The following is a 26636-nucleotide window of genomic DNA, read 5'->3' as shown; positions in this document are numbered from 1 at the left end:
GATATAAGAAAGACTAGGAAACACTAAAAAATGAGGCATTAGAACACATGAAACACTGGAAACAAATCATCTCAAGAGTCAAAAGGAAAATGGAACAGGAAAATGGAAGGGACTCAAGCCAGTCACTAAGCACAGCAAATAATGCCTTAAAAACTGAAAGATAAGGGCTGGGGATATAGCTCAGTGGCATAAGTGCCTGCCTGGCAAGCACAAGGTTGTAAGTTCAATCCCTGGTACTGCAAAAAAACAAAAACAAAAAAAACCTGAAAGATAAATGGGAAAACTCTTGTTTTCTTTTTTCAAACATAGCCTCACTATGTTGTCCAGGCTGGCCTTGAACTCCTAGGCTCAACTGATCCTCCTGCCTCTGGCTTCTATGGAGCTGGGACGATAGATACTTGCCACTATATTCAACTAAAGACATTTTTAAAAATTACAATGAAATAAAGGCAGATGAGAGGAATCTGGGAGAAAATAACAAATATAGAAAAAGGAAGGGCCAGGCATATAGCTCAGTGGCACAAGCGCCTTCCTGGCAAGCACAAGGTCCTGAGTTTGATTCCCAGTAACAAACAAACAAACACACAAAAGACCCACCCAGGAATAACTCTTACTATTTAAAAAAGAAAAGAAATAAAGGAGAAGACACCTACCATACATACACTATGAGACTCTGGAAAAAACATAAAATCAAAGAAACCGAGGCAGGGGATTAGATGGAAGCAAAGCATCTGAGCAAGTGGGTGTGACCTGTCAATAACTGAGATCTAGGAAATGCATCGGAAAACACCGTAGTTCCCAAAGTGCTGCACCTGGGACCAATCAGAGAATGTTATTTTCAACTCAGGTTTTTGATAGGACCACCTAGACCTGCGTGTGAACAGGAGAGCTGTCTGCCCTCTCTGTACTGCATGTGAATGAGCTAAGAGAGCCCTTTCTCCCAGCACCCAAGCCAGCACTGAGATTGATTCCCTCTATGAAGGAATCGACTTCGTTACCTCCATTACTCATGCTCTCTTGGAAGTGCTGAACGCTGACCTGTTCCACGGCTCTCTGGACCCTGTGGAGAAAGCTCTTCGAGATGCTAAACTGGACAAGTCACAGATCCATGACATCGTCCTGGTGGGTGAGTCTACCTGTATCCCCAAGCTCCAGAAACTTCTGTGGGATTTCTTCAGTGGAAAAGCTTTGAATAAAGGCATCAACCCTGAGGAGGCTGTTGCTTATGGCATAGCTGTTCGGGCCGCCATTCTCTCTAGAGACACGTCCGAAAATGTTCAAGATTGGCTGCTATAGGTATTGAAAGTGCTGGTGTATAGAGAGCCCTTCCCAGTCCTTGCCGTGGCCCAGGAAGTTTATATTTGTAATCCCATGAAAAGTTATTGGAATTCTAGTGAGTTAATTCCAATCTACCACGTCCAGTGCAACCCATGGCGAGAATAAAGACACTCAGGCATATGTGTAGTTATGGGGAGCCAAGGGGTCCTAAGTCCAGCCACAGTGATGGCTAACGGGAACAAAGGCCTCGACCCAGGGCCAAACCGGGTTTTATTAGTTCATGAAGAAGGGAGTGGCTTGAGGATGAGTGACTGTGAGAACGGCAGGAAGTAGGTGAGTGCTGTGAGCTGGGCTAGGTAGGAGGCCTGAAATCCCCTCTGCAATATGCAGAGAGGAGGATGTGCAGAGAGAGTAACCTGCATGTCACGCTGAGGTAGTATGTGATGTTTTGGGGTTCAGCTCCGATGTGTAAGCTTTTAAGCCGCAGGAAGACACAGCCTCTGTCTAGAGGCTCCGATCCCAGCTGACAGCGTGGAGCACTGGCTCTTCATCCTGCCTTGTCCTGCCTCACACAAGGGGACAATGGGTGAGGGTTCCGGGGCAACACGCCTGCCGTCTTCAGAGACCATCGGCTGGACCCATATGCAATGGAAATGGACCCATTTGCTTAAAGCCAATTGAAAGGATAAGGAAAAGTCCCAGCCAGCTCTGTACACATCAGTACATGGAAATAGGGTCAGGCCCAGCCAAAACGAAGGCAACTGCTCCTCCTCCAAGGAGAGTCGCCCAGGGGGTCCTCCACACTGGCGGCGTCGTGATGCTGGGGAACCAGTACTGAACTGAATGAGACATGCTTTGCATCAAGGAGTTGGAAGGCAGCCAACTCACGTGCCCCGGCAGGCTGACGGGGGTCACTCCCAAAGCATCAGCCCGGTTCCAGCTTCTGGTTTAGTTTATACACGTTTGCAAGCAGGAAGAACAGAGGCTTAAAAGCATGGCGAATTTCTATTGAGCAGCATCAGTTATTCTTCCTTGCTGAGCAGAAAGTCCTTGAAATAAGTTAGCAAACAGGATATGATTGGGGGCGAGAAAGTACAGGCTGTGGGGGGCTGGGGATTTAGCTCAGCAGCACAGCGCCTGCCTGGCAAGCCCGAGGTGGTGAGCTGGATTCCCGGTACCAGAAAAAAAAACAAAAAAGAAAGTAAAGGCTGTGCAGTGGACATGGTCAACCTGAGCTGGGTCAGGTTATCTCTGGTTTAGTCAGTCAAGGCTGAGCGAGTCTAACAGATGAGCTACAAGCTATGTGGTGGGCTGCATGATCTTATTTTGTCCTAATATGATGTCTATTCGTTGACTTTTAAATTTTTTAAAATTTCCATTGCAATGACAGTCCTCACCAAGCACAGTACACCATTCCTACCAAGCAGACCCAGACCTTCACTACCCACTGACCATCAGCTCATTCAGTCTATGTGTGCTCCTGTAGTGTATGAAAGTGAGCGTGGGGGGCTGGGGATTTAGCTAAGTGGCACAGCACCTGCCTGGCAAGCGTGAGGTTGTGAGTTCGATTCCCGGTCCTGGAAAAAAAACCACACAAACAAAAAAGAAAGTGAGCATGCCATAACCAAAGACAACAAGCTGCTTGGCGAGTTGGAACCCTCAGGCACACCTCCTGCATGCCATGGTGCTCTTCAGATTGAGGTCACTTTCAGTATTGATGCCAATGGCATCCTGAGTGTCTCTGCAGTTGACAAAGGTTCAGGGAAAGAGAACAAGATTGCCATCACTAATGACAAAGACCGATGGAGCAAGGAGGTACACAGTGTATGGCCCGGGAAGCAGAGAAATACAGAGCTGAAGATGAGAATCACAGGGACAAGGCGTCCTCCAAGAATTCGCAGGAGTCCTGTGCTTTCACTATGAAAGCAGCTGTTGATGAGAAACTTCAGGGCAAGATCAGTGAGGAAGATAAACAGAAGACTCTTGACAAATGTAATGAAGCCATTGACTGGCTGGATAAGAATCAGACTGCAGGGGGCTGGGGAGTTAGCTCAGCGGCACAGCACCTGCCTGGCAAGCGTGAGGTTGTGAGTTCGATTCCCAGTACTGGGAAAAAAAAAAAAAAAAGAATCAGACTGCAGAAAAAGAAGAATTTGAACATCAGCAGAAGGAGCTGGAGAAAGTCCGAGGTCCCATCATCACCCAGCTGTACCACAGTGTAGGTGCCATGCCCGGAGGAATGCCTGCGGGCTTCCCTGGCGGGGAGCGCCTCCCTCCGCTGGTGCTTCCTCGGGGCCCACCACTGAAGATGCTGATCGAGCCAACCCAAAATATAGATTTAGCATTCTTCTACACAGTAATAAAAAAACTGAAGGACCTAAATTTGCAGCAACTCCTGTGGCAGGTATTAAAGTTTGACTGCTAAAGTACCGGGCGTTCTCAATGCTTGAATATGGAACATGTACCCAGGGAAAAGTTAACATTGTGTTATAAGCATTGTATTATAAGTAGAAATGCAATGTCTTCAATAAAACTATTTAAAATTGGTTTTTGTTGTTGTTGTTGTTTTTTCTTCCGATACCAGGAATCAAACTCACGACCTCGCACTTGCCAGGCAGGTGCTGTGCCGCTGAGCTAAATCCCCAGTCCCTAAAACTCTTTAAAATTGGCACCAAAAAAAAAAGATTCTCTCAGTGTAGTTCAACCTGGCCTTAAACTCACTATGTAGTCCAGGCCTACCTTAAACTCACAGCAATCCTCCTGCCTCAGCCTCCCGAGAGCTGGGATTACCATGCCTGTCAGCTGATATTTATAAACTAGTGTGAACATGAACAAGGAAACAGCAAATACAAAAAATTAGATCAGTTAATGAATGCTTACTTCCCGTTACTTTCCTTGTTAGGATTAAGGCAGAGGGGAGTTCCTTATTCTGCAGGCCCAAACTGGCCTGTGTGGGAATTTGGCTCTCAGCTTGCTCCTATTTTTTTTCCTTCTCCTTCTCTTCCTCCTCCCCTTCCCCCTCCCCCTCTCTCTTTCCTCCCCCTCCTCTTGTCCCTCCCTTCCTCTTCTTCTTTCCCTTCCCTCTCTTCTTCCTCCCCTCCCTCCCCTCCCTCCTCTCCCTCTCCCCTTCCTCCTCCTCCTTTTTTTTTTTGTCTTTTTGAGAGTGTTTCACTATGCAGTTCAGGCTGGCCTTGAACTCACTATGTAGCCCTCGAACTCACAGCGACCCCCCTGCCTCAGAGTGCTGGGATTATAGGCATATGCCCCCAGGCCTGCTGCATGCTCCTGATTCTCGGTAGGTCAGGTCAACAGCTCTGTTTTTGTAATATGGAACTTTAGCATGAGTGGCGCCATTTTGGTTTGGTCGCGTGGGCCCAGTGTGGGAACTCAGCCCAAACCAATAGCCTTCCATAGATTGTAACAGATAACTATATCCTAGTCCCTGCAACCTGTGAATGTCACCTTATATGATCATACAAAGTTATTTTTGGTCCCGGGAATGGAACTCAGGACCTTGCGTTTGCCAAGCAGGCGCTTGTGCCACTGAGCTGTATCTCCAGCCTGAATGTCACCTTATATGGCACAGGGATTCACAGATGGTGTTATTAATGGCGCATGAGGAAACACCCAGAAACAGGCTGTGTGAGGAGGCGCGGATTTAATTCCTTCTAGGTACAGGCAGACTGAGATGGGAATGATATCAACAGGTGGTCCAGAGAAGAGGTTAAGTTTACATAGGACTGGGGACAGGGATTTTAATCTCAAGGAGTCTGGATGGAATACATGGGGTCAAAGTTCCAAGCACAGTCAGCGCAGGCATGCAGACATTGCTGGACATCCTGGTGCGGGGGAGATCGTATGTCCAGTCCTGTATTTCTTTTTTTTTTTTTTGGTTTTTCTCCGGTACCGGGAACCGAACTCACGACCTTGCGCTTGCCAGGCAGGCGCTTTTGCCACTGAGCTAAATCCCCAGCCCCCAGTCCTGTATTTCTTTATGGCCCATCTGTTCTGTTTGCTGAGGGTAGCATGGCTCTTGTGGTGGTTTCCTGTTGTTTGTGGAGGGCAGCATGTTTCTTGTGAAGGTCTTTCTCAGGTCAAGCCTGACAGATTTGATGAAGTGTAGAATTAGAGCTAATCATGGATTCTCCAGGTGGGGTCTACGTGCTAATGCAAGTGTCCTGATAAAGGGACTCATGGGACACTTGGTCACAGAAGGCTCTGACCAATGAGGTAGGAAGAAACTTGAACAAGTTTTGCTGCTGGTTTTGAAAATGGAGAAGAGGCCAACAGCAGAGCAGTGCAGTTCTCCAAGCAAAGAAATCCACGCTGGGGCCCGAGAGCCTGCCGGGAGATCCAAACCCTGCAGCCACCTCGGCTGCTGCCCCAGGAAACTCACTCCAGACTTTCACCTCCAAAGTAGAAGAGAATAAATTTCTTCAGCTCTGAGCCACTAAATTTGTGATAATTTGTTACAGCAAGCATAAACGACAACACTCTACTCAGGTCCAAGCAGATACTTATTTATACATGCAAATTCTTCTTTGTGCCTCTTCCCTAGTGTTTGTTGTTGTTTTGCTTTGTTTTGAGCTTTTTTGAGACCGGGTCTCACCATACAGGTCAGACGGGCCTTGAACTCACTGTGTAGCCCAAACTAATGCTGTAGTGCATAACTTGTACAGAAGTCATTTTGCACACATATTTGTATGTCGGATACATTCCTGGAAGGGCAACTGCAGGGTCAAAGATAGCATCCAGGCCAGGCATAGCAGAGCACACCTGTTATTACAGTACATGGGAGGCCAAGGCAGGAGGATATGGAGTTCAACGTCAGCCTGGGCTACCAAGTATACATCCATTTTTAATTTTGATTAAAAACTGCCACATTTCGTCCACACAGATCAAACAAATGTTTTGTTCCTTGTTTTGTTGTTTTAGACAAAGTCTTACTATGTAGTCTAGGTTGGTCTTGAACTCACTATTTACCGCAGGTTGGCCTCACACTTGTGATTCTCCTGCTTCAGCCTCCACAGTGCTGGGGTTACAGGTGTGCACCACCATTCCTGGCATGGAAACCATTTCTATTTCCACAGGTTATGCGTAGGGGAATCCTGTGTTCCTGATAGCTGCTAACTTGGTCAGTAAACTTTAATTTCTTTCTCATATTGCACAGTTGGGCAAGTTTTTGTATGTGTGTAAGAGCCAATTTTATTTATTTCTAACAAACTATCTTTTGCCTACTTTTCTTTTTTGGGGGGGGCAGAGGTTATTTAAATAATGGGGAAATCAGCACTTTGTGATAAGAATTTCGATGTTTTTCATTTGCCATTTTTCATTTTGCTTTCCTTTATTTTTTGAGTTTTTTTTTTGTTTTTGTTGTGTAGTGCTAGGGATAGAGCCAAGGGCTTCGTGCATGGTAGGCAATTGCTCTATCATTTACTTTCTTTAGTTTTGTTATGCAGAATTATTAAAACAAATTTTTTATGGTCAAAATTAAAGAAATTGTAGCTTCTGGAATCCATATTCATCTAACATCGTCTCCATTCTTGGCTTTTGTAAATATTTTCCTCTTGGTTTCTTTTTATGTTTTCATGGTCTTTTTCTGTTTAAATCTTTGGTCTGTTCACCGCTTTTTTTTTTTTCCTGTCTTATTGAGACAGGGTCTCGCTATGCAGTTCAGGCTGGCCTTGAGCTCACTTTGTAGCCCAGGCTGGTCTGGAACTCACAACAATCCTCCTGCCTCAGCCTCCCGAGTGCTGGGATTACAGGCGTGCACCACCATGCCCGGCTTCACCATTTATTTTGTTGAGTGATGGGAATCTGGTTTAGTTTTCTCCTTGTTGGTTCCCTGGTCCCCTAAACACCATCTACTGAATAAGCCATCTCTCCTCCCCCAGCTGATCTGAAGGATCACCTTTGTAGGTATAGCACTAACTTTCCCTATTAATTTGTGTCTGTTGCTGAACTTTGTCGGGTATTTGTTTGTTTTTTGTAAGACAGGGTTCTGCTATGTAGTTCAGGCTGACCTTGAATTCACTATGTAGCCCAGGCTAGCCTCTAACTCACCATGATCTTCCTGCCTCAGCCTCCTAAGCGATGGGCTTATAGTCATGCATCACCACACCAGCCGTAGTGCATGTTAATTTTCCAAAATACTGGGTTACACTGGCATTTTCATACATGCACATAACACATTTTGATCATATCCATCCCCCATTACCCTCCTTTATATCTTCTCTCCCCGTTACCCTTTCCTCTTTCTTGCCTAATAGTCTCCCTCCTACTTTTGGGGTTGAAGGTAGCTAAGGAAATGGCTGGAAAAGAGGGAGAGCCCACTTTCTGGGCTGGATTCATCTGAGTTAACATTAACCTAAACGCAGTGGGAGCACGTAGCCAGGCAGCTTAGCTTCCACGCATGGGCGCAGCGGCCTTGTGCAGCCTGATTACCACTTCACTGACTATGCGGATTTAACCCTTGTGTCCCTCGGACATCAGGAGCCATAAAAGGTCAAAAACTCCACTACTAGAGGTAGCGGTGACCCCAGCTGCTCAGCCCAGCCCCTCCCCCACCCTCAGCACCAAGTCCCCGGGCGGAGCTCCTCTCACTGGCCCACTCCCCGCTGCGGAGGAGGCTTTCAATTGCCAAGGAGGTCTGGCCCTGCTGCTCCTTTTGGGGCTTGTGCCCAGTTCTTTGCTCAGGACCTCAGAACCTGAGCTCCCAGGACCTGCGTCTGGACATGTCTCCATGTCTCTTGTAGGGTCGGTATGAGAGAACCGCCACGCTTGCCTTCCTGAGTCTGGCTTATGTGGCTCAGCATGACGATCTCCAGGTCCACCCACCTTCCCGCACTGCCAGAATTTCTTTTTGACCTCACAGCTACGGTTTATTATAGTGAAAGGCCACAGAATAAAATCAGCAGTGGAAAAAGGCACACAGAGTGGGGTCCAAGATGAAGCTCCCCAAGGGGAGTCCTGAGGACAGGCTTCATTCTCCCAGCAGTGGAGTTCTGCCAAGGAGTCTCTCCCAGGCTGCAATCGCCTGGGCTCTACTGGGGGTCAGTTATGTGACACAGCACGGTGCCCACATCACTCGCGGAGTCTCCAGCTTCTGCTGAGCTCAAGGTGCTTCTGCAAGGCCCAAAGCTCCCAGCTAAACGAGGTCACTCTTAGTAGGCCAGGTTTTTTTTTTTTGTTTTTTTTTTTTCCAGTTTTTTTCCGGTACCAGGAATCAAACTCACAACCTTGCGCTTGCCAGACAGGCGCTGTGCACTGAGCTAAATCCTCAGCCCTTAGCAAACTTGCTTTAGATTCCTTTTTTTTTTTTTTTCAGGCTAGATCTTTCAAGGGCTTAAAATTCATCTCCCAGGAGCCAGCCAGAAGCTAGGCTTTTTTTTTTTTTTTTTCCGGTACCGGGAACTGAACTCACGACCTTGCACTTGCCAGGCAGGCGCTGTGCCACTGAGCTAAATCCCCAGACCAAAGCTAGGCTTTTTGAAATGTGCAGGCTTTGAGAACCTCAAGCCTGCTTGGTTAAGGCTGCACTACACAATACGATTAACTTCAAAGGCAGGATCTTCAGTCAAGACACTTCTCCTGAGAGACAGGAGGGGACCCTTCCTCCACTTCTCAAAGAAAGTTTTATAGCACAAAATCATGAGGTGGGTATAATGTGGGCTAAAGCTATGATCAACCAATAAGATTAAAAGCACAGCCACTTAAGGGTTGGGGATTTAGCTCAACAGCAAAGCACCTCCCTGGCAAGCACAAGGTTGTGAGTTCGATTCCTGGTACCAGAAAAAAAACCAAGGGAAAAAATAAAATAAAATAACCCCAGGTACATTCTGCTATCTGATCTTCGACAACAGGGCCACAAACATACACAGGAGGAAGGGCAGCCTCTTAAAATAAATGGTACAGGTGGCCAGGTGTGATGGCACACATATTAATTAACAGTTGTATGCCAGCCCTCAGGGAGGAGGATTGCAGAGTTCAAGATCAGCCTGAATAGAGCTGGGCATGGTGACACATGCCTGTAATCCCAGCACTCGGGAGGCTGAAGCAGGAGGATCGCTGTGAATTTGAGGCCAGCCTGGGCTACATAGAGAGACTCTGTCTCAAAAAGACACACACACACACACAAAAGGTCAGCCTGAACTACATAATGAGACTGTGTCTTTATTTTTTGTTTTGTTTTTTTTTGGTTTTTCTGGTACCGGGAACCGAACTCACGACCTTACGCTTGCCAGGCAGGCGCTTTTGCTGCTGAGCTAAATCCCCAGCCCCTGAGACTGTGTCTTTAAAAAGAAAGAAATCAGTGGTGCTGGGCAAGCTGGTTACCCACATACAGAAAATAGATTCCAGACCTGTATCTCTCATCATGTACTAAACTTACATCAAAGTTGATCAATGAACTAAATGTTAATAGGAAAGAAACACAATCTGGTGGGAGATAAAATAGATACAACCTTGAAGCCACAGGCAGAGGCAAGGGCTTTCTGAACAGAGCCCAAGTTGCACAGGAAATAGTACCGAGAATCAACAGATGGGATTGTATCAAGTTAAAAAGCTATTACAGAGCAAAAGAAACGGCCAACAGAGTGAAACGACAATGTACAGAACAGGAAAAAATTTTTGCCAGCTACTCTTCAGACAGAGGACTAACAGTTAGGATATATGAAGAACTAAAAAAATTAGACTCCCCAAATAAAAGACCCAATCAAAAAATGGGTAAGTGAACTGAACAGACACAGCTCAGAAGTATAAATGGGCAATCGATGAAGAAATGCTCAATGTCATTAGAGAAATGCAAATTAAAAGAACACTGAGATTCCATCTTACCCCAGAAAGAATGGTGGTCATCAAGAAATCAGATAATAACATGCTGGCAAGGCTGTGGGGCAAAGGAACCCTTCTGCACAGTTGGTGGGGATGTGAACTGTACAACTGCTGTGGAAATCAATACGGAGAGTCCTTAAAAACTAAAACGAGAAATTCCATTTGACTCAGCTATTCCCCTCATAGGTGTCTTCCCCAAAGAGTTGAAGACATGGTATTACAGGGACCTGTGGACACTCATGCTTATAGCAACACAATTCATAATAGCTGCATTTTTTTTTTGAGGCAAGGTCTCACTATGTATCTCAGGCTGGCCTTGAACTCACAGCAATCCTCCTGCCTCAGCTTCCCAAGGACTGGGATTATAGGCATGCACCACCACGACCAGCTGTGGGTTTTTATTCCTAACTCTTAGGTGTCCCTCAGGGCCTGGGATCAGGGTCGCAGTGACCTCAGCAGTCTGTCCCTGCAGCACCTATTACTGCCTCCTTCCCGTCCCGCCCCTGCCTCCCTCTGTGTTCCTGTTTGTTGTTATTTATGGCCTTCTGACTTCTCCGGACCGTAATTCAGGAAAACTTGTCCTGTGGTCACCTCTGACCCCGGAACCTTATCCTGGAGTGAGTCTTCCTGTTCGCTGTCTGATCCAGCTAATTCTGTGAATAAGGGCTTCTTAGAGCAGTTAATGAACATGGACCAAATAAAAGTATCTTTCTTTCTTTCATCAAGGTGCATCCATTTTCCTACACGTGACTCAAGTTTATGGCAGCGCAGTACTCCATTGTGTGTAAACACATTTTCTTTATCCATTCATTTGCTGATGGACATACGGGCTGCTTTCAAGATTCAGCTATTATGAACTGAGCATGGTGGTGCACAGCTGTAATTCCAGCACTCAGGAGACTGAGGCAGGAGGACTACCAGCCTAGGGCACATAGTGTGTTCAAGGCCAGCCTGCACTCTATAGTGAGACCCTGTCTCAAAAAAGATTCAGCCATTATGAACTGTGAGACCCTGTCTCAAACCCTCTCCCCACAAAAAGGCCCAGAGCGTCTCAACTCTGGGTACCCCCTGTGTATGGCGCCACCCTGGCAAGAGTGTGGATTAAAGCCTCGCTTCCACTGCCTCTGGAGCCAGTTTTTTTGGGGCCTGGATACATAAATTCACTTCGCACATTTAGCCCATGTGAAGTAAATCAGACACACGCTCGTGTGGCATGGTTTCTCTTTGATGAGAAACCCACATTATAAAGCAACATATAAGATGGGTAACAGGAAGTCAGGAGGTAGGGCTTTCTCAGATGGGCGGGGACCAAAGACGGAGGGAGGGACGGAGCAGGATGAGCAGGGACTGAGATGAGCTATGTCCATGCACCAGCCCTGCCCAGGGAAGGTAAGCAGCCTCGGCGTGAGCCTGTGCTAATAAGACCCTTCAGGGCAGAACTCCTCCACTGTTTCCATGGTTCCAGCTGCTCCTCCCAGCTTTTAGGGAGCACCAGGTACTGACCCAAGAACCCGAGCCTTGCCCTGCCCCTCTGCCAGGCCCGAGTTGCTTCTGGGTCTCCCCTGGCCGGCTGTCCCGCTGAGCTGCTCCTCTGCAGCTGGAGTACGGCGACCCAGGCGACCTGGATTTCCAGTCCTGGCCTGGGTCTTGGAGCCTTGCTCCCGCCAGCCTGGACTCCAGGCTGCAGTGCCTCCTCCTACGTGGAGACGGGAAACCCTGACCCTCAGGCCAGCGCCCACCTGGTCCGCACAGTGGGACGGCCCTGCCCACCTGCACGGCTGCGCTTCCAGTGCACTCAGGCCGAGCTTATGCACTCTGTCACCACCCGCTGCCAGTGCAGTGACCCCTCTCATCCTGTGGTGACACATGGCACCACTCCTTCTGGGAAGAACTAAGAGCGGTGGTCTCCATGCTGGGGTGAGGAAGAAAATATTTGAGCTGTTCATTCTGGCACTGGGGAGGCTGAGGCAGGAGGATCTCTACAAGTTTGGGGCCAGCTTGGGCTACACAGTGAGTTCAAGGCCAATCTGAACTACACTGTGAAACCTTGTTTCAAAAAACCTCTCAAACCAAAAAAACCAAAAACAAATAAAACAACCCCCCCCCAAAACCATTCATTTTATTTTTCTTCATACTTTGAAAACTAGAGGACAGAAGTGACACAGAGATAGTTGCCGCTACCCCCGTAAGGCAGTCACCATTGACAGTGCCATCTTCTGGAGGAGAAGACTATAGCTCAGAGTACTTACGAGGCTCGTGTGCTGGGAGGCTGAGTCACACCCAAGCAAACTGACTCCACTGCCAAGCCTCAACTACAACATACACCTTGACAAAAGAGATGTAGGTATACGTCCATTTGCAGGACTTATTTTTTTGAGACAAGGTCTTGCTATGGAGCCCAGGCTGGCCTCATACTCACGGCAACGCTCCTCCCTCAGCCTCCTGAGTGCCAGGATTAGACATGTGCCACCTTGCCTGACTTATGACTTCTTTCTTTATTCTCAGATAAACACAAATGTACGAGTGTTCAGCCCATTTCTAGGATTTCTCTGGTAAGGAATAAGGTTAATAAAGGTTTGTTAATAATCATAAACCCGAGTTTTATGAGAAGCTGAAAAGCTAACTGTGTAAACATATAGACAGACCCCAGGGCTGCTACTCATGACATAGTGGCTACTGATGATATGAACAAGCTAGTGATTTTGTTGTGAATTCTGTATTCTTTTTTTTTTTTTTTTTTTTTTTGGTTTTTCTCCGGTACCGGGAACCGAACTCATGTCCTTGCGCTGTTGTGAATTCTGATAAATAACTGTGCACACCTCCCATGACATTAGCTGTTAATTAGGGCACAATTATCTCCACAACTGGAATTAAAGTGACTCAGAGAAAAGCATGCATGATCCACAGTATTCATAATCTCACACTCTGATATTTTAAATTTTGGTGACAAATGTAAATATTTTTTACTTTGACGGTCCCTTGCATAGAAAGATGAAATAATTTCCATGTAACTGTCCACAAGTACTTGTGTGATTACCTACATACCTAGTGGTGCTTTTTGCTGCTTTTCAGCCCTCATTTAAGAGGCCGGGGGTTCTGGGATGCCCAAAGGTTATACTGGGCCCAGTGACACAACTGTTTTCTTTGCATAGCACAAAATATGTAGTAGGCACGCCTGTAATTCCAGCACTCGGGAGGCTGAGGCAGGAAGATTGTTGTGAGTTCAAGGCCAGCCTGGGCTACAAAGTGAGCTCAAGGCCAGCCTGAACTGCATAGCAAGACCCTGTCACAAAAAGACAAAAAAGAAAAAAAAGTAGTAGGATGCTTGCAGTAATTACACTCAGTATGGTGGCATATGGCCTGTAGTCCCACCTACTGGGGATGCTGAGGATCCCCATGAGTATGAGGATCACTTGAGTATAGGAGTTTGAGAACAGCCTGGGCAACATAACCAGACCCTGTTTTAAAAAATAAAAATGCTGCATGTGGTGGCACACTCTTGTAGTCCCAGCATTTGGGAGGCTGAAGCAGGAGAATCAATCCAAGTTCAAGGCCAGCCTAAACTATACAGCAGCGCTGTCTCAAAAAACAAGACAAAAACCAACCAACCAAAAATAATCCTTAAAAAGAAAGAAAGGAGATTTAGCCAATGATGTTGGAGGAATTCCAAACTCCTACACGTGCCTGTCAGGCCAGACCGCACCGTCCTGCCTGGGATGCTGGGGAAATCAAAAGGGACAGGGCAGCAGGGACTGGTTTGGGTACACTCGGTGTCTGCTGCCGCCTGGGGCAGACAAGCAATTCGAAGCCCAGGTGCTAACAGGGTAGGCAGAAAAGACGCAGAGGCTTGGGAAGGGGCGGGATAAGATGCCACCAAGGTACCGAGAGTCGAACTCAGGACCTCGAGCTTGCCAGCAGGCGCTGTGCCACTGAGCTACATCCCTGGCCCCAGGACTGTTTCACTGTAAGCAATGTCTGCAGCATAGTAAAGAGAGACCCCAGAGAGGAGGGAGGAGAGTCCCCGCTGGCAGTTCCGGGCCCAGCTGATCCATCTGCGTAAAGCAGTGTGCTTGGAGGCTACGAGTAGCACAGAGCTAAGGGTGCAGCTGTCAGGATATTTTTTTTTTCAGACAGCACCTCATTGTGCAGCCCAGGCTGGCCTGAACTCATTTCGATACTCCTGCCTCAGCCTCCTGAGTGCAGAGATGACGTACCTCCATACCTGACAGCAGTCAGAATTTTACAACTAGCACTTATGCAGGTAGATGCGCAAATGCGATTTCAATGGGCAAGGGTTGGAGAAAGTGAGATATATTTATGTGCTTAGCTCTGCTCATAGGTGAGAAGCAATTATCATTCTCAGAAAACCATACATTTTCACTTTAAAATGTAGTATCAAAATAAATACCGTAAAGGACGTTTGTGGGAAGCATTAAAAATAACATCCTTTTAATAAGCCTGAACTTGCAGACCTCGGCTTCCACAAGGAGAGCGCCTGGCCCGCTCTCTTCCTCCACCATGTCCTGGCATGGATTCTGTGCTGCTGCTGGGGGTGCATTAACTTTATTTCCATCACACAGATTGAGGCAGGAACACAGAGAGAGATTCAGGTATATCACAAGGCATCTGGGGAGGTGTGCTTTGCTGCTGAACAGAAAATGATCTGAAACGAACCTTCAGACTTGAAATAGAGTTGTGGAGAAGCACGACCCTGTGCCTTTTCTGTTGCGAGCACATTGCGGTTTCCACCCAAGCAGCAATGAATGGATTAAACAGATTCTAGAAACGTTAACATTCGGGATGCTCCAAAAAGTCATACTCCACACACTCCTCCAGCTGCCTGAGGACGCGCAGGCCAGGGGACTCCGGGGACGGCGCTCCGGATCCGGATCCAGCGGCCGGGCACTGAGCTCGGGTTTTGAAGGCGCAGTTGAGAGTCTGGAAGAACGGCGTCAGCTGCCTGATGCTGGAGATGGAACGCTGGCGCAGCAGTGGAAATTTGCTCTTCGGGGAGATCTCATCAGGGCCTCCAACTTCCTGTGAGAACAAAGCCAAACACGACGAAGTGAAGACCATAAACATGACAGGGCCTCTGGGAAGGCGGAGACGCTGTGAGCCACGCGCACGCAGCGAAACTGGACATAAGCTCCTCATGGAAATTCAGGGCCGGCCTTGCGGGAGGGCGGCCGCTGGAGTTTCGGGTCTGGCACTTTCCATCCTGGTTTTGCCTGAGCCCAGCCCAGGGGGCCTGGCCAGGGTCCTCCACCTCCTTGGGGCCTGCGGAACAGAGCAGCTTTGGGGCAAGGGGGGACGCTGGCACCCAGGCGGTGTCACCTCTTAGCCGCTGGGAAGAGCTGTCTGACACGTAAAAAACATGATGGAATTTATAACCACTGCACGTTTGAAAACTAAGACATACTTTGAAAATTTCTTGTCATTTAAGTCAATTGGTATCTGAAGAGCTTTCTCCCTTCTTTAGTCTTCTCCTCTCTGCCATTTAAAAATGGGTATCATTTTTAAAAGCAAAGTGCTTACCCCATATTTTGATCTCAGAAGTTCTAGAATCCTGATGGTGTGGGGTTTGCATTCCTCGTGAGGCTCTTCTACGTCAGATGGGGAGACAGGGCCTGCAGTGTCCACTTCTGGAACAAAGGCCCACCTGTACCTGGAGGAACACCCCGGATCAAGCATGCCGGGTCAGGGCCCATGTGGAAAAACATGCAAAACAGTTTACTATGATCTAATTCACAGGCCAGGTGTGGTGGTGAACACCTGTCATCCCAGCATTTGGGAGGCTGAGACAGGAGGCTTGCCATGAGCTCAAGGCTACCTGGGCTACACTGTGAGACTCTGTCTCAAAAAAAAAAGACATACTTCACATACCATATGCACAAGTCAGCCCTTGTTATATTCACTGAACTGTACCTTTGGCAACTTAATCGGTTTTAGAGTATTTTTATTATCCCAAAGAAACGCAGCTTCTCCCCAGGCATCGTCCCTCCGCCTTATGCCCCTGATCGACCTGCTGTCTCTACAGATTTAGGCGACACACAGACCCCTTTTCCATCCCCACAACCACACGATGGGGTCATGGGCCATGTTGCATGGCCCCTGGGAAAAGCTCGGGCCTTCGTGCCACGTTCCCGAAACACCCTCATGCGTCTGCAGGAGCCACCTCCCTGCCCCATGCTACCCTGTTCCTCCCCGGACCAGGTCTGCAGAATGAAGCAGCACAGGGCCTCCGCGGGCCCCTCCCGGCCAGCATCAGTGCCAGGCCAGCCGCCGGGCTCCGGGGCGCTGCTGCGAGGTTCACGCCCCTCATTGGCCATCATGAGCTGCGCTGTAGAATCGGAGCCCTGGGCCTAGGGTCTGTGAGCCTGCATCCACAGCCCTGGCCTCCCTGATCCTCCTGCCTCAGCCTTCTGAGTGCTAGGATTACAAGTGTGCGCCACCACGCCCGGAAAGTTGCTGCTCTTTTTCCTGTACCTATGATTTTGTCTTTTCCAGGTGTCATATAACTGGGTGAGACGGTGTGGGGCCTTTTCAGACTGGCTTCTCTCACTTACCGTAATAACACGCATCTAAGAGAACCACAGAGGATCTGCCCACATTTCCACATGACCCCTCTCTTTCTAGGGGGCGTCAGAGAGAAGGGGCCGGGTGGGTGGGGGAGCAGGGTGGGGGCCCAGGCCTGAGATTCACCACAGGAGCAGCTGCATTATGCCCGCAGGCAAAGCGCACCAAAGGCGCAGGTGAGCGGGACAGCCTGCTCCAGGTGACGGACGCCCACACCCACTCTGCGGCGACGCTGTCTCACAAGCGCTCCACAGCGGGGTCCCTGAGCACACGACACACACATTCGCACACGGCTGCAGAGCCCTGCATCAACCCCGCTGGGAAGCCAGAGTCCCGGGTCATCTGGCACCTGCCGCTCGCGGCCGGGAACCCACAGCAAGGAGGCTCGCCGCACACGGGACTGCGACAGCGCGGGTATGCGTGTGCACGCCCGCACACGGGGAAGGACGACCGGCTGCTTACATCTGAAACAGTGGCATCCTGTCAGGTGGGAAGGAGAGGGCGGTGTCCAGGAATTTACAAGCAGACAAATACAAGATGAGTTCACTCGGGGCCATCTCCCCTGTCGAGGGCCCGTTTCCGTCAGCCACCGAAATTTTTCTGTTTATTTTGCTGCTGTTTCTGTAAATGTGCAGAGACGCGCTTGTCACCAATTTATTTTTTTAAGTTTTTTGCTCCCCGCCTCCCCTTCAGGCTTCCTGTCATCGGTTTATTCACATCTGCTGTAGCCCATTTGCTTACGAGAAGCCCATTAGAAGGCTTTTCCTTTCAGAGTTGGGAATGGGGGTGCACACCTGTGATCCCAGCTACTCAGGAGGCTGAGGCAGGAGGATCGTAAATTCAAGGCCAGCCTGGGCAGCCTAGCAGGGCACTGTCTCAAGATAAAAGGGGCTGGGGCTGCAGTTTAGTGGTACAGTGCCTCTGGGCTTGAGCCTCGGTATTCGCAAACACTAACCAACCAAAGAGAATACACAGAAAATTTCCCAGTAGGTGGTTGCTTCAAGTGTCCAAAGAGGACAGCATTAGCCAGCCCTCCATCATACAGGAAGGGCTGCTAATCTTTTCCCCCAGTTTTACATACTAAACCTAGGGATGCTCTATCACCAAGCTCCACCTCCAGGCCTTTTAGTTTTTAGACAGGGTCTTGCTAAGTTGCCCAAGCTGGCCTTCAACTTGTGACCCTCCTGCCTCAGCTTCCCAATAGCTGGGGTTAGAGGTGTGTGCCACCGTACCCGGCTGGTGTCCCCCAATCACACATGCACAGAGCTGGTACCGTTTCTTACCTCAAGGACTCATCGTCCTCCTTCAGGTCGTCTTCGAGTTGTATGAATACCTGAATCTTAAAGAGAAGACACACATTCCCATTACTATTTGCGGAGACAAAACCTCCCCAAGCTCACACGTCTATTGGTCAGGTACAGTTCTAGTGTGCAGTGAGGCCCTGGGCTTCATCTCCAGAGCCACAAAAAACAAGCCGGGCGTAGTGGCACACACCTGCCATCCCAGCAGTTAGGAGGCTGAGGCAGGAGGACCACTTCAAGCCTGAGGCCAGCCTGGGCTACACAGCAAGACCTTGTCTCAGAAAACAAACATACAGAATCCTCCCAATAGAACCACAAAGAACCAACTCAGCAAATACTATTAAATGGGAGCAATCAGCTGGAAGAACTGACAGCTGAGGGATCAAATATGAAAATAAAATTTTCTCTATTTAACCAAGAGCTGATTCCGTGCTCCTGACTTTTACATAAAATAAGCTCCATTGGGAGTAGCATAAAACATGATCATAAAGAAAAGCCTTTTAAAAGCTCTAACCTTGCTCCAGTGTCAAATACGAGCACTCACCAATTCAGAGACCATGATGGGCCACAGAGAGGTCAGATGCTGAGGAGAGATTCTTAGCAGCAAAACTCTGAAAAAAAGAAACATCTGAGCAGCAACTAGGGGTGTCTGTCCGACTCTGAGATTGTCTGTCAGGCGTTCTAAAGAAAGAAGAGTTTAAAGACGTCACATAAACGCGCATTTCGGGTTTTCTCATTAGCCACAGAAGACAAACAACACACTAATTGCTTTGTGCTTTTTGTCATTTGCCTTTTGCAGCACTGGGGACTGAGTCAAGGGCCTCCACACTGAGCGGTATCGTGAGCCTCTTTTTAATTTTTTATTTTGGGACAGAGTCTTGCTAAGTTGCTATGCTGCTTGGGCTGTGCTGAAGCTTGTGATCCTCTTGCCTCAGCCTCCTAGCATGCTGGGATCACAGGTGTGCGCACCACGCCAGGCTTCAACCTGTAACTGCAGATGTCCTGATGACAAGCGGTGTGCAGTGCAGCAGGTCGTGGCCCCGGCAAAAGGAAGCGAATCAAACAACTACCATCTTCCCCGCCGCAGCTAGGGGTGAAGGCCTGGGGCTCTGACTCCCAACTTCCCTGGGGACCAATGACACCATCTTCTAGGAGGAAGACTGTGGGACACAGAAGCCAAGATAGCCCCGGCAGGGTGCCTGGCCTGGGCGGCCAGGGACAGCCCTTGGCAGACAGTGTCACATGAGTGTAGAGTGAAGCGAGGGAGGCAGAGAGATTAATCTGGTAAAACTGAGACCTGACCACCATCATGTTTTTTTGTTTTGTTTTTGTTTGTGTTTTTTGGTCTTTCTGAGACCGGGTCTTGCTATGCAGTTCAGGCTGGCCTTGAGCTCACTTTGTAGCCCAGGCTGGTCTCAAACTCACAACGATTCTCCTGCCTCAGCCTCCTGAGTGCTGGGATTACAGGCGTGCGCCACCACGCCCGGCGCTGACCACCATCGTGAAAACTTGAATTCCTTCTGGGGGAAGAGCAGCAAGTCGGACTCTCTGGTTTCTCACATTTTCCTCTTCACCACTCAGCTGAGTTTGGCTCATGGCTCAAAGGTGACATTGGTGCTGAACTTTTCAGCAGCTCTGAAGCTGTCAGGACACTGGCAACTCTCAGAAATGGATTAAATGCATTTTGCATAAAAACCTGTACATGAATCTTTTGGGAAGTAAAGGGCAGAATGTTATGGTTTATATCTAGATGTCCCCCTAAAGCCCTCTGAGCTCAAAGGTGGCACTCTTGAAAGAGGACTGTATTATGGGGCTTATAGCTGACTTGCTGTTAGAGGGTGAGCCTGGGTGGAAGAGGGGGGCACTGTGGGAGTCAAGCCTCCTCCCTTTCTCCCTGCTTGCTGTCTGCCATGCTGTGAGCAGCTCTCCTCCGCCGGGCCCCTCTGCCAGGCTGCCCTGCCTTGGAGCCAGCTCAGTATGGAATGAGAGCTCTACACACTGTGAGAGAGAATAAACCTCCCTCCTTTTAGTTGTAGGTGTCAGGTGTCTTGTTCCAGGAAGGAGAAAAGTGACTAAAACATCTGCAAACCTCCAGTACTCTGGGAAGGTGAAGCATGAGGATGGTGCGTTCAGGCCCAGCTCGAGCAACTTACCTAGATCCTGTCTCAAAACTGAAAATATAATAAAAAGGGCTGCGGATATAGCTTAGTTTGAAGGTCCTGGGTTCAATCCTCCACAAAAACAAACAAACAAAAAAACCAAACCAAGAACTCTCCTGCCTGTAGGACGAACCCAGCAGTAGGCAGTGCTGAGAAAGCATTATTCCTGCACTATCCTGTCAGACTTTTAGAATCTACCTGATAAAAACAAATGACATTATAGCTGGTTTTGAAAGTTAAGTTTCAGATTTGGTGACACATGAATTTTGTTTTTATGAGGCTGGGCATTGAACCCAGTGCCTTGGGCAGGCTAGGCAAACACATGGAGCTACTACCCACAGGTCTACCAATACGGTTCTGAAATCCAGTGATTTCCCCTGGAGAATATTCATTTAACACCTGACCACTGTGCCCAAATATGCTACGGGGCTCTCTAGGCGCTGGTCCTCTCTGGCACTTGTTTATCTGTGCTGGAGTGGGGAATGGAGGGTGGGTCACTGCTGTGGTTTGAATGTCTGTCCTGTCCGAGACATACATTGAAATTTAACTGCTAGTGCAACAGCACTGGGAGATGGGCTTTTAAAGTGTTCAGGCCATGGGGCTCCACCCTCATGGGTGGGACTGGTGCCATTATAAAATGGCAGATCTGGCCCTTCTTCCTCTCTTGTCCTTCCACTTTCTGGGGTGCAGACACAAGACTGCCTATCCTGAACTCCACAGCTGTGAGCCAGTCAAGCTTTAGTCACCGGGCGCCATCTTGTTCCGGCAGCACAGGGCGCAAGGAGACGGCCATCCTACCTTGGATCAAGGGGAGGTAGAGGTGGTACTGGTCGAGTTCTCCACTGAACACAGCAAAAGCCTGGCGCTTTAGCAGCATGGCTTTCTGCTCAAAACTTGAGAACAGTTTTAAAGAACTGCTCTGCATGTCTGGAAGAAATATATAGCAGATAAATCTCAGTCAGAAAATGGCAAAAAAAAAAAAAGAAAATGACAAGAAGCGCAGGAAATTCAGACCAGGGTTGTTCCTCTCTGCCCTAGTGGAAAATCACAATCTCAATTAAGGGAGCGAATGTGATTATTATGCCCATGCATTTAAAAAATCCTTTTATTACTGATCCATAATGGCAGGGCACTGGACAGGATCTGAGGTGCAGACGTGGACTCCTAGTAAGCTATGGAAAAGTTAATATTCTCAACACCAACGTCAAGATGGGATCCAGGCGCCCTCAGCGGCATCCCCTACTACAAGGCCGCCGAAGAGGCTGCTCGGCTTCCTGGCCACGCTGGAGCGGGGAGACTCACTCACTGGGTCCTGACATATTCTGCACCTCGAATCAAAGTTCACAGCTTAGCACCACAAAAAGTTTGAGAGGTCCTAAAACATGAAGCAAAAGCTGCTTATGATGGCACTGACCCTAAAGGGGGGACAAGGAGCATAGAACTTACTCATTAAATCCTTAAACATTGTTTTCTCATGAGTCAGAAGATGGTCAATAATGGACTTCCAACTGGATATTAAAAAAAGCAAAATGAATTAAATATGCAATGGGTGGCCAAATGATTAAAAGCATCAAGAAAATAACATCCCCTTTAAGATCTGTTAAAAACTGCGCTCTGAGAAGAGGTTAGTGATACAGACGGTTTGATAGAAGGAAGGCCAAACGAAAGCTTTTTTTGGCAATTCTTGCTGTAGCTTAGCATAAAGGAAACAGATTGGTGGGGCACTCTGGCTCTTCCAAGGGTTGTCCTTAAACATGTGCATGGGGGATGATTTTCACAGCTCTGGTGATGGAAAGTGGTGGGGGGGTGAAGACGAGCAGCGCCCCTTAGCTCTCACTTCCACACGGCTAGTCTGGGGCGACCACAGAGCAGTGGGCTGCTGCCTGCCCTCTTCTTCTTCCTTTTTTTTTGTCTTTTTGAGACAAGGTTTTGCTATGCCGGTCAGGATGGCCTTGAACTCTTTGTAGCCCAGGGTGGACTTGAACCAATGGAAATCCTTCTGCTTCAGCCTCCTGAATGCTGGGATTACAGGCGTGCGCCAGAATGCCTAGCAGTCCGCCCTCATCATACATGGGTTCTGGACCCATAGGTTCAACCGACTATGAATTGAAAATATTCAAAAAAAGAACACTGTGTCTGTACTGAGTATGTGCTCTTCTTCCTGTCATTATTCCCAAAATGATACACTCTACCAAGCTATTTATACAGCAGTGACACTGTATTAGGTATCACAAGTGTGCTTGGGATGATTTATTGATAGTTTTTTTCGGGCGCTGGGAATTGAACTCGGGACCTCACGCTTGCCAGGCAGGCGCTGTGCTGCTGAGCTATATCCACGGGCTCCTTGGGATGACTTAAAGGATGTGGGCGGACGTTCACAAGTTCTATGTAGATACTGCATCATTTGACATCAACGACTGAACAATGGTGGACCTGGGCACCTGCGGACTGAGGGACACTGTTTCAGGGCAGAAGGCGCTGGGCTCCCTGAGGCCTTCTGGTCAGAGTAGCTTTTTGGCCATGAGCAAAGGCTACCCCAGTCTCCACCCTCTGCCCCAGAGCCTTCTGCCACGAAGAAAGGCTTCTTCTGCGTGCTGAGGGAGGGCTGGGGGACGCTGGGCAGGTTTCCTAGTCTCAGCGGTCTCACATCTGTGTGTCCACGGGTCTTTGCTGCCAGCACAGTGCCAGCTGGCTGCAGAACCGTAGGGTGGTTTGGGCTGCATGAGTCAAGCAGGGGGTAAGATGCCACAAAGATAATCCGTGGCTCTGCCAGCTCAGAGCTGGTGAAATGCTTCATGATCATAAAGGAAGGCATCACAGCCAGGTGCCATGGTGCGCGCCTGTAATCCCAGCACTCTGGGAGGCTGAGGCAGGAGGGCTGGAAGTTTGAGCTCAGCCTGGAAACTTAGCAGTACCCTGTTGCAAAATAAAAAAAGGGCCGAGGGGACTGGGGATATAGCTCAGGCATAAACGCTTGCCTGATAAGCACGAGGTCATGAGTTCAATGCCCGGTACCGCAAAAAAAAAAGGGCTGAGGATACGGTTTAGTACAAAGGCGTTGAGTTCAGGCCCAGTACTGGAAAAACAAAAACATCATGCTTTTCCGGTGACCACATGGTTAACGTGGGAACCTGCCACTGCTGGGCTGAGGGGATGGGTCTGCTGCCCCTTCTGCAAAGCGCATTAATTACAAAGGCCAAACCGTGGAGATTCGGAGCACATTTTCATCAGGCGGCATTCTTACTGAGCACAGGAAGTATCCATCTGAAAGAAAGCGGGGTCCAGGAACAAGTCCAGCACCTCCCTCTTCCAGGCCCGCTTCGTGTAGGCGTAGCCGCTCAGCGAGCTCAGCAGCTGGGCGCTGGCCCGGAAGCTCGGCGCGTTGTAGGCACTGGACAGGGCGGAGGAGAGGGTCAAGGTGAGCGGTCACCTGAGGAGGGTCACCTAACCCATTCTCACAGGTCCCCCTGCACCGGCGTGGGGTGACCTCACCTGTGATTGCGCAAGTACGGAAAAACGTAATAAAGCAGGCGGGAGATCAGCGGCACGGCTTTGTCTTTCTCATCGCTTCGATAAACCATGTCCAGGAGAGAAGCCAGGACCTGCAGGAATGAGACCGAAAGGAGATGGAAACCTGAGGTGACGAAAAGTGTCATCCTCTAAGGTGAGCCTCAGAGGTACAGTCCCGGTGCAGCCGAGGCCTGCTATCCTTGGTATCTGGGCTGTCCCCCAGCGGGTCAAACGGCAGGCTGGGAGGTGTGGGGACCCTTACGGGAGGAGGGCAGGTCACTGGTGGCCTGTCCTGGAGGGGGACACTGGGACCATATCCCACCCTCCTCTCTCTGTGTCCCAGTTACCCTGTTTTGAACAGCTCTTTTCTGCCACACATTCAGTCCCCGCCACACGATCTGCTTCATTGCAAGCTCAAGACAAGACAAAACAAAACTAAACATGGAGCCAAACAACCCACCTCTGAAACCGTGAGCCAAAATACATCTTTCCTCCATTTAAACTGATTCTCTTGGGTATTTCCTTTTCTTTTTTTTTTTTTTGGTACCAGGAATTGAACTCAGGAAGGACCTTGTGCTTGCCAGGCAGGTGTCTGTGCCGCTGAGCTACATCCCTGGCCCTCTCTTACAGGAAGCTCACTGTGATGCTCACGGCCCCTGATGCTGCCAAGCATTTCACAAGGGGCCAGTGGGCAGGTGTGCACTTACCTCCGCCAGGAGAGAGAGCGCTTGCACGCTGTAAACAGAGGGCACGGACGCCGACACCATGGCCGAAGCCGCGGCAGCATCTGACGACAGAAAGGGGTGTTTGTGACTGATCATGGCAACGGTACCATTACTGTCCCCAAACGTCACAGGACCCTGAGTTCTGCATCTGTGAATATCAGGCCTTCTTCTCTGGTATCGTTCAATTTCAGCAACTGAGGATGAGGCTACTGGGAGAAGCGAACAGGCATCGACTCCGTCTCCGCCGCGTTTCTCTTCCCATCGTCACTCGACCAACGACCCCCCTGCTCCAGCTCCACTGTCATTGTCACACCCCGGCCTCAGCAACTCCCCAAACCTCGTCTCCGGCTCTGATCACCCTGGTGCTTTCCCTGCGGCCTCCTTCCCTGAGCTTCCCACTGTCATAACACTGAGGGAGACCACTACAAAGCAGCTCAGAGCAGGACTTAAATCAACCAACTGGCTTTCCAGGTTTACTTGTGAGTCTGTCCAAAGCCCAGGCTCCTTGTCTGGAGATGGGTGGTGGACTCATAGTAAGTGAACCTACTGAGGCCTGTAATGGCCAATGAAGCCGGAAAGCCTCAAAGGATAAGACAAGATCACAGCCAAGGACACCTGGATCCATCTCAACTAGATAAAGACTGTAGCCTCAAGCAGCTCACTCCCGGGTGGATTAACTCAGTACCTTACTTGGAGAAGTCCTTGAGTGGTTCCACCCTTGAGTATTCCCCTCCCTTCTTTTGATAACTAAATAAATACTGTCAATCCTGAGAAGGTCGTGGTCTTAGCCACAAGAGAATCTTGAATTCTGTGAGAAGGTGCTGATCCTTCTGGAGCCCTGAAATCATTCCATTCGTGTCTTTTTATTTAGCCTTCATGATACACTGGTTTGGGAGATTGTAGACCTGATCAGCCTGCAAAAACTAAGGGATATTATTAACCCGGTAACAACACCTCACGCCTCATCCTCTGCAGGGACACTTGCGCCTTCCCATCTGCCTGGCAAACATCCTTGCCTCTTCCTACGGTCCTACCTGGTTGTCGGCCCCAAGCCTCTTATGCTCAGAGGTTGGGCTTGTGGAAGGTGCCTGGATTCTGGGGTGCTACAGCTCGCTTGGTGCTGGGAGGTGGGGGTGGGTCAGAGGAGCGTTACCGGGGTGCGGCCTGGGAGGACTAGGCCTCCTCTCCGGCTCCTCCCTTCTCTCTGCTTCCTGCCTACCATGATATGAGACCCTTGCTGCCTGAGCCAGCCCAACATGGATTGACACTCCTGAGCGGTGAGGCCAAATCAGCTCTCCTTTTAAGTTCTGGGTGTCAGTAACAAGGACAGTGACTACCATACCTCACTTTTTTCTCTTTTCCTCTGAAGAACGCACTCAGTAAAATATACTGTTGGCTAAAACCACCTGTAGTTTGAATATGGGTTGTCTCCTCCCAAATGCATGTTGAAATTAAGTGCCACAGTGGTGGTGTTGAGAGTTGGTGCCTTTCAGAGGTAATGTGGCTGTGAAGGGGCATGAATACATTTTTTTGAGACTGGGTCTCACTGTGTAGTCCAAGCTGGCCTCGAATTCGTGGCTATCCTCCTGCCTTAGCCTTCCAAGTCGTGGGATTACAAACATGGCATGCCTACTTTTGTGGCAGCACCGGGTTAATCCTCACAGGTCTGAATTAGCTACCCGGAGAGTGGGGTGTTAAAAAGCGAGGCTGCCACTCCTGTTTGCCCCTTTCTGTGTACGCCAGTTTGCCCTTCTGCTTTTCTGCTTTGTTAGGATGCAGCACAAGGCCTCCCAGAAGCCAAACTGAAGTAAAGTTCTTTTCCTTAGACATTAACCAGCCGGCAGACAGGCCAACAGCGAGGAGGCCGCAGCTTCTCGAAGCCCTGGTCTGTCTCATGCTCGCAGGGCCAGCGTGGACGCTGCAGTCTCAATCATTTCCTCTCTGCCCGGGAAGCACTTGCCCAAAACATGTGTGGCCATAGCACTTAGTTCAAGCCAATTCGTGGGCTCCAGTCCTGACCTCCCCAGAGCTTACAAAGAAATATCTCGCTTTTATTATGATCACATCGCTCTAGTGTACAATACTCTTTGGAACCAAAAGCATCCGTCTATGTACACAGCATGCTGTTTTTAACGCTATCTCCATTTACAAGATATGGTAATTCTCAATCACTTAAAATTAAATGAACGCTGGACTTTTGTCTTTCTTAATGGGAAATGAAAGCACTATGCTTTTTCCTATGTTTATACTTTAAA

At 49.0% G+C, this 26636-nt stretch overlaps 1 protein-coding gene and 1 pseudogene across 2 annotated transcripts in view; one reads left to right on the top strand and one right to left on the bottom strand.

Moving 5' to 3' along the window:
• Window positions 1-8044, top strand: part of LOC102017846 — a 9807-nt pseudogene extending 1763 nt beyond the window's left edge.
• Window positions 8045-14405: 6361 nt separating this feature from the next.
• Window positions 14406-26636, bottom strand: part of Dopey2 (dopey family member 2) — an 80097-nt gene continuing 67866 nt past the window's right edge. For both annotated transcript variants that reach the window (XM_013504576.1, XM_013504580.1), the window contains 10 exons: window positions 24364-24443; window positions 23639-23748; window positions 23391-23537; window positions 21593-21654; window positions 20945-21073; window positions 18532-18668; window positions 17970-18025; window positions 17149-17307; window positions 15646-15775; window positions 14406-15147 (listed from right to left, as the gene is read on the bottom strand). In XM_013504576.1, coding sequence (XP_013360030.1) covers window positions 14899-15147; window positions 15646-15775; window positions 17149-17307; window positions 17970-18025; window positions 18532-18668; window positions 20945-21073; window positions 21593-21654; window positions 23391-23537; window positions 23639-23748; window positions 24364-24443 — 1259 coding nt within the window. In that variant the 3' untranslated portion in view covers window positions 14406-14898. The remainder of the gene's footprint in view (window positions 15148-15645; window positions 15776-17148; window positions 17308-17969; window positions 18026-18531; window positions 18669-20944; window positions 21074-21592; window positions 21655-23390; window positions 23538-23638; window positions 23749-24363; window positions 24444-26636) is intronic.

Source organism: Chinchilla lanigera, unplaced genomic scaffold (genome assembly GCF_000276665.1).
Source record: "Chinchilla lanigera isolate Chin_1 unplaced genomic scaffold, ChiLan1.0 scaffold00006, whole genome shotgun sequence".
In the NCBI taxonomy this organism is placed as follows: domain Eukaryota; kingdom Metazoa; phylum Chordata; class Mammalia; order Rodentia; family Chinchillidae; genus Chinchilla; species Chinchilla lanigera.
This window is presented reverse-complemented; position numbering and strand designations above follow the sequence as displayed.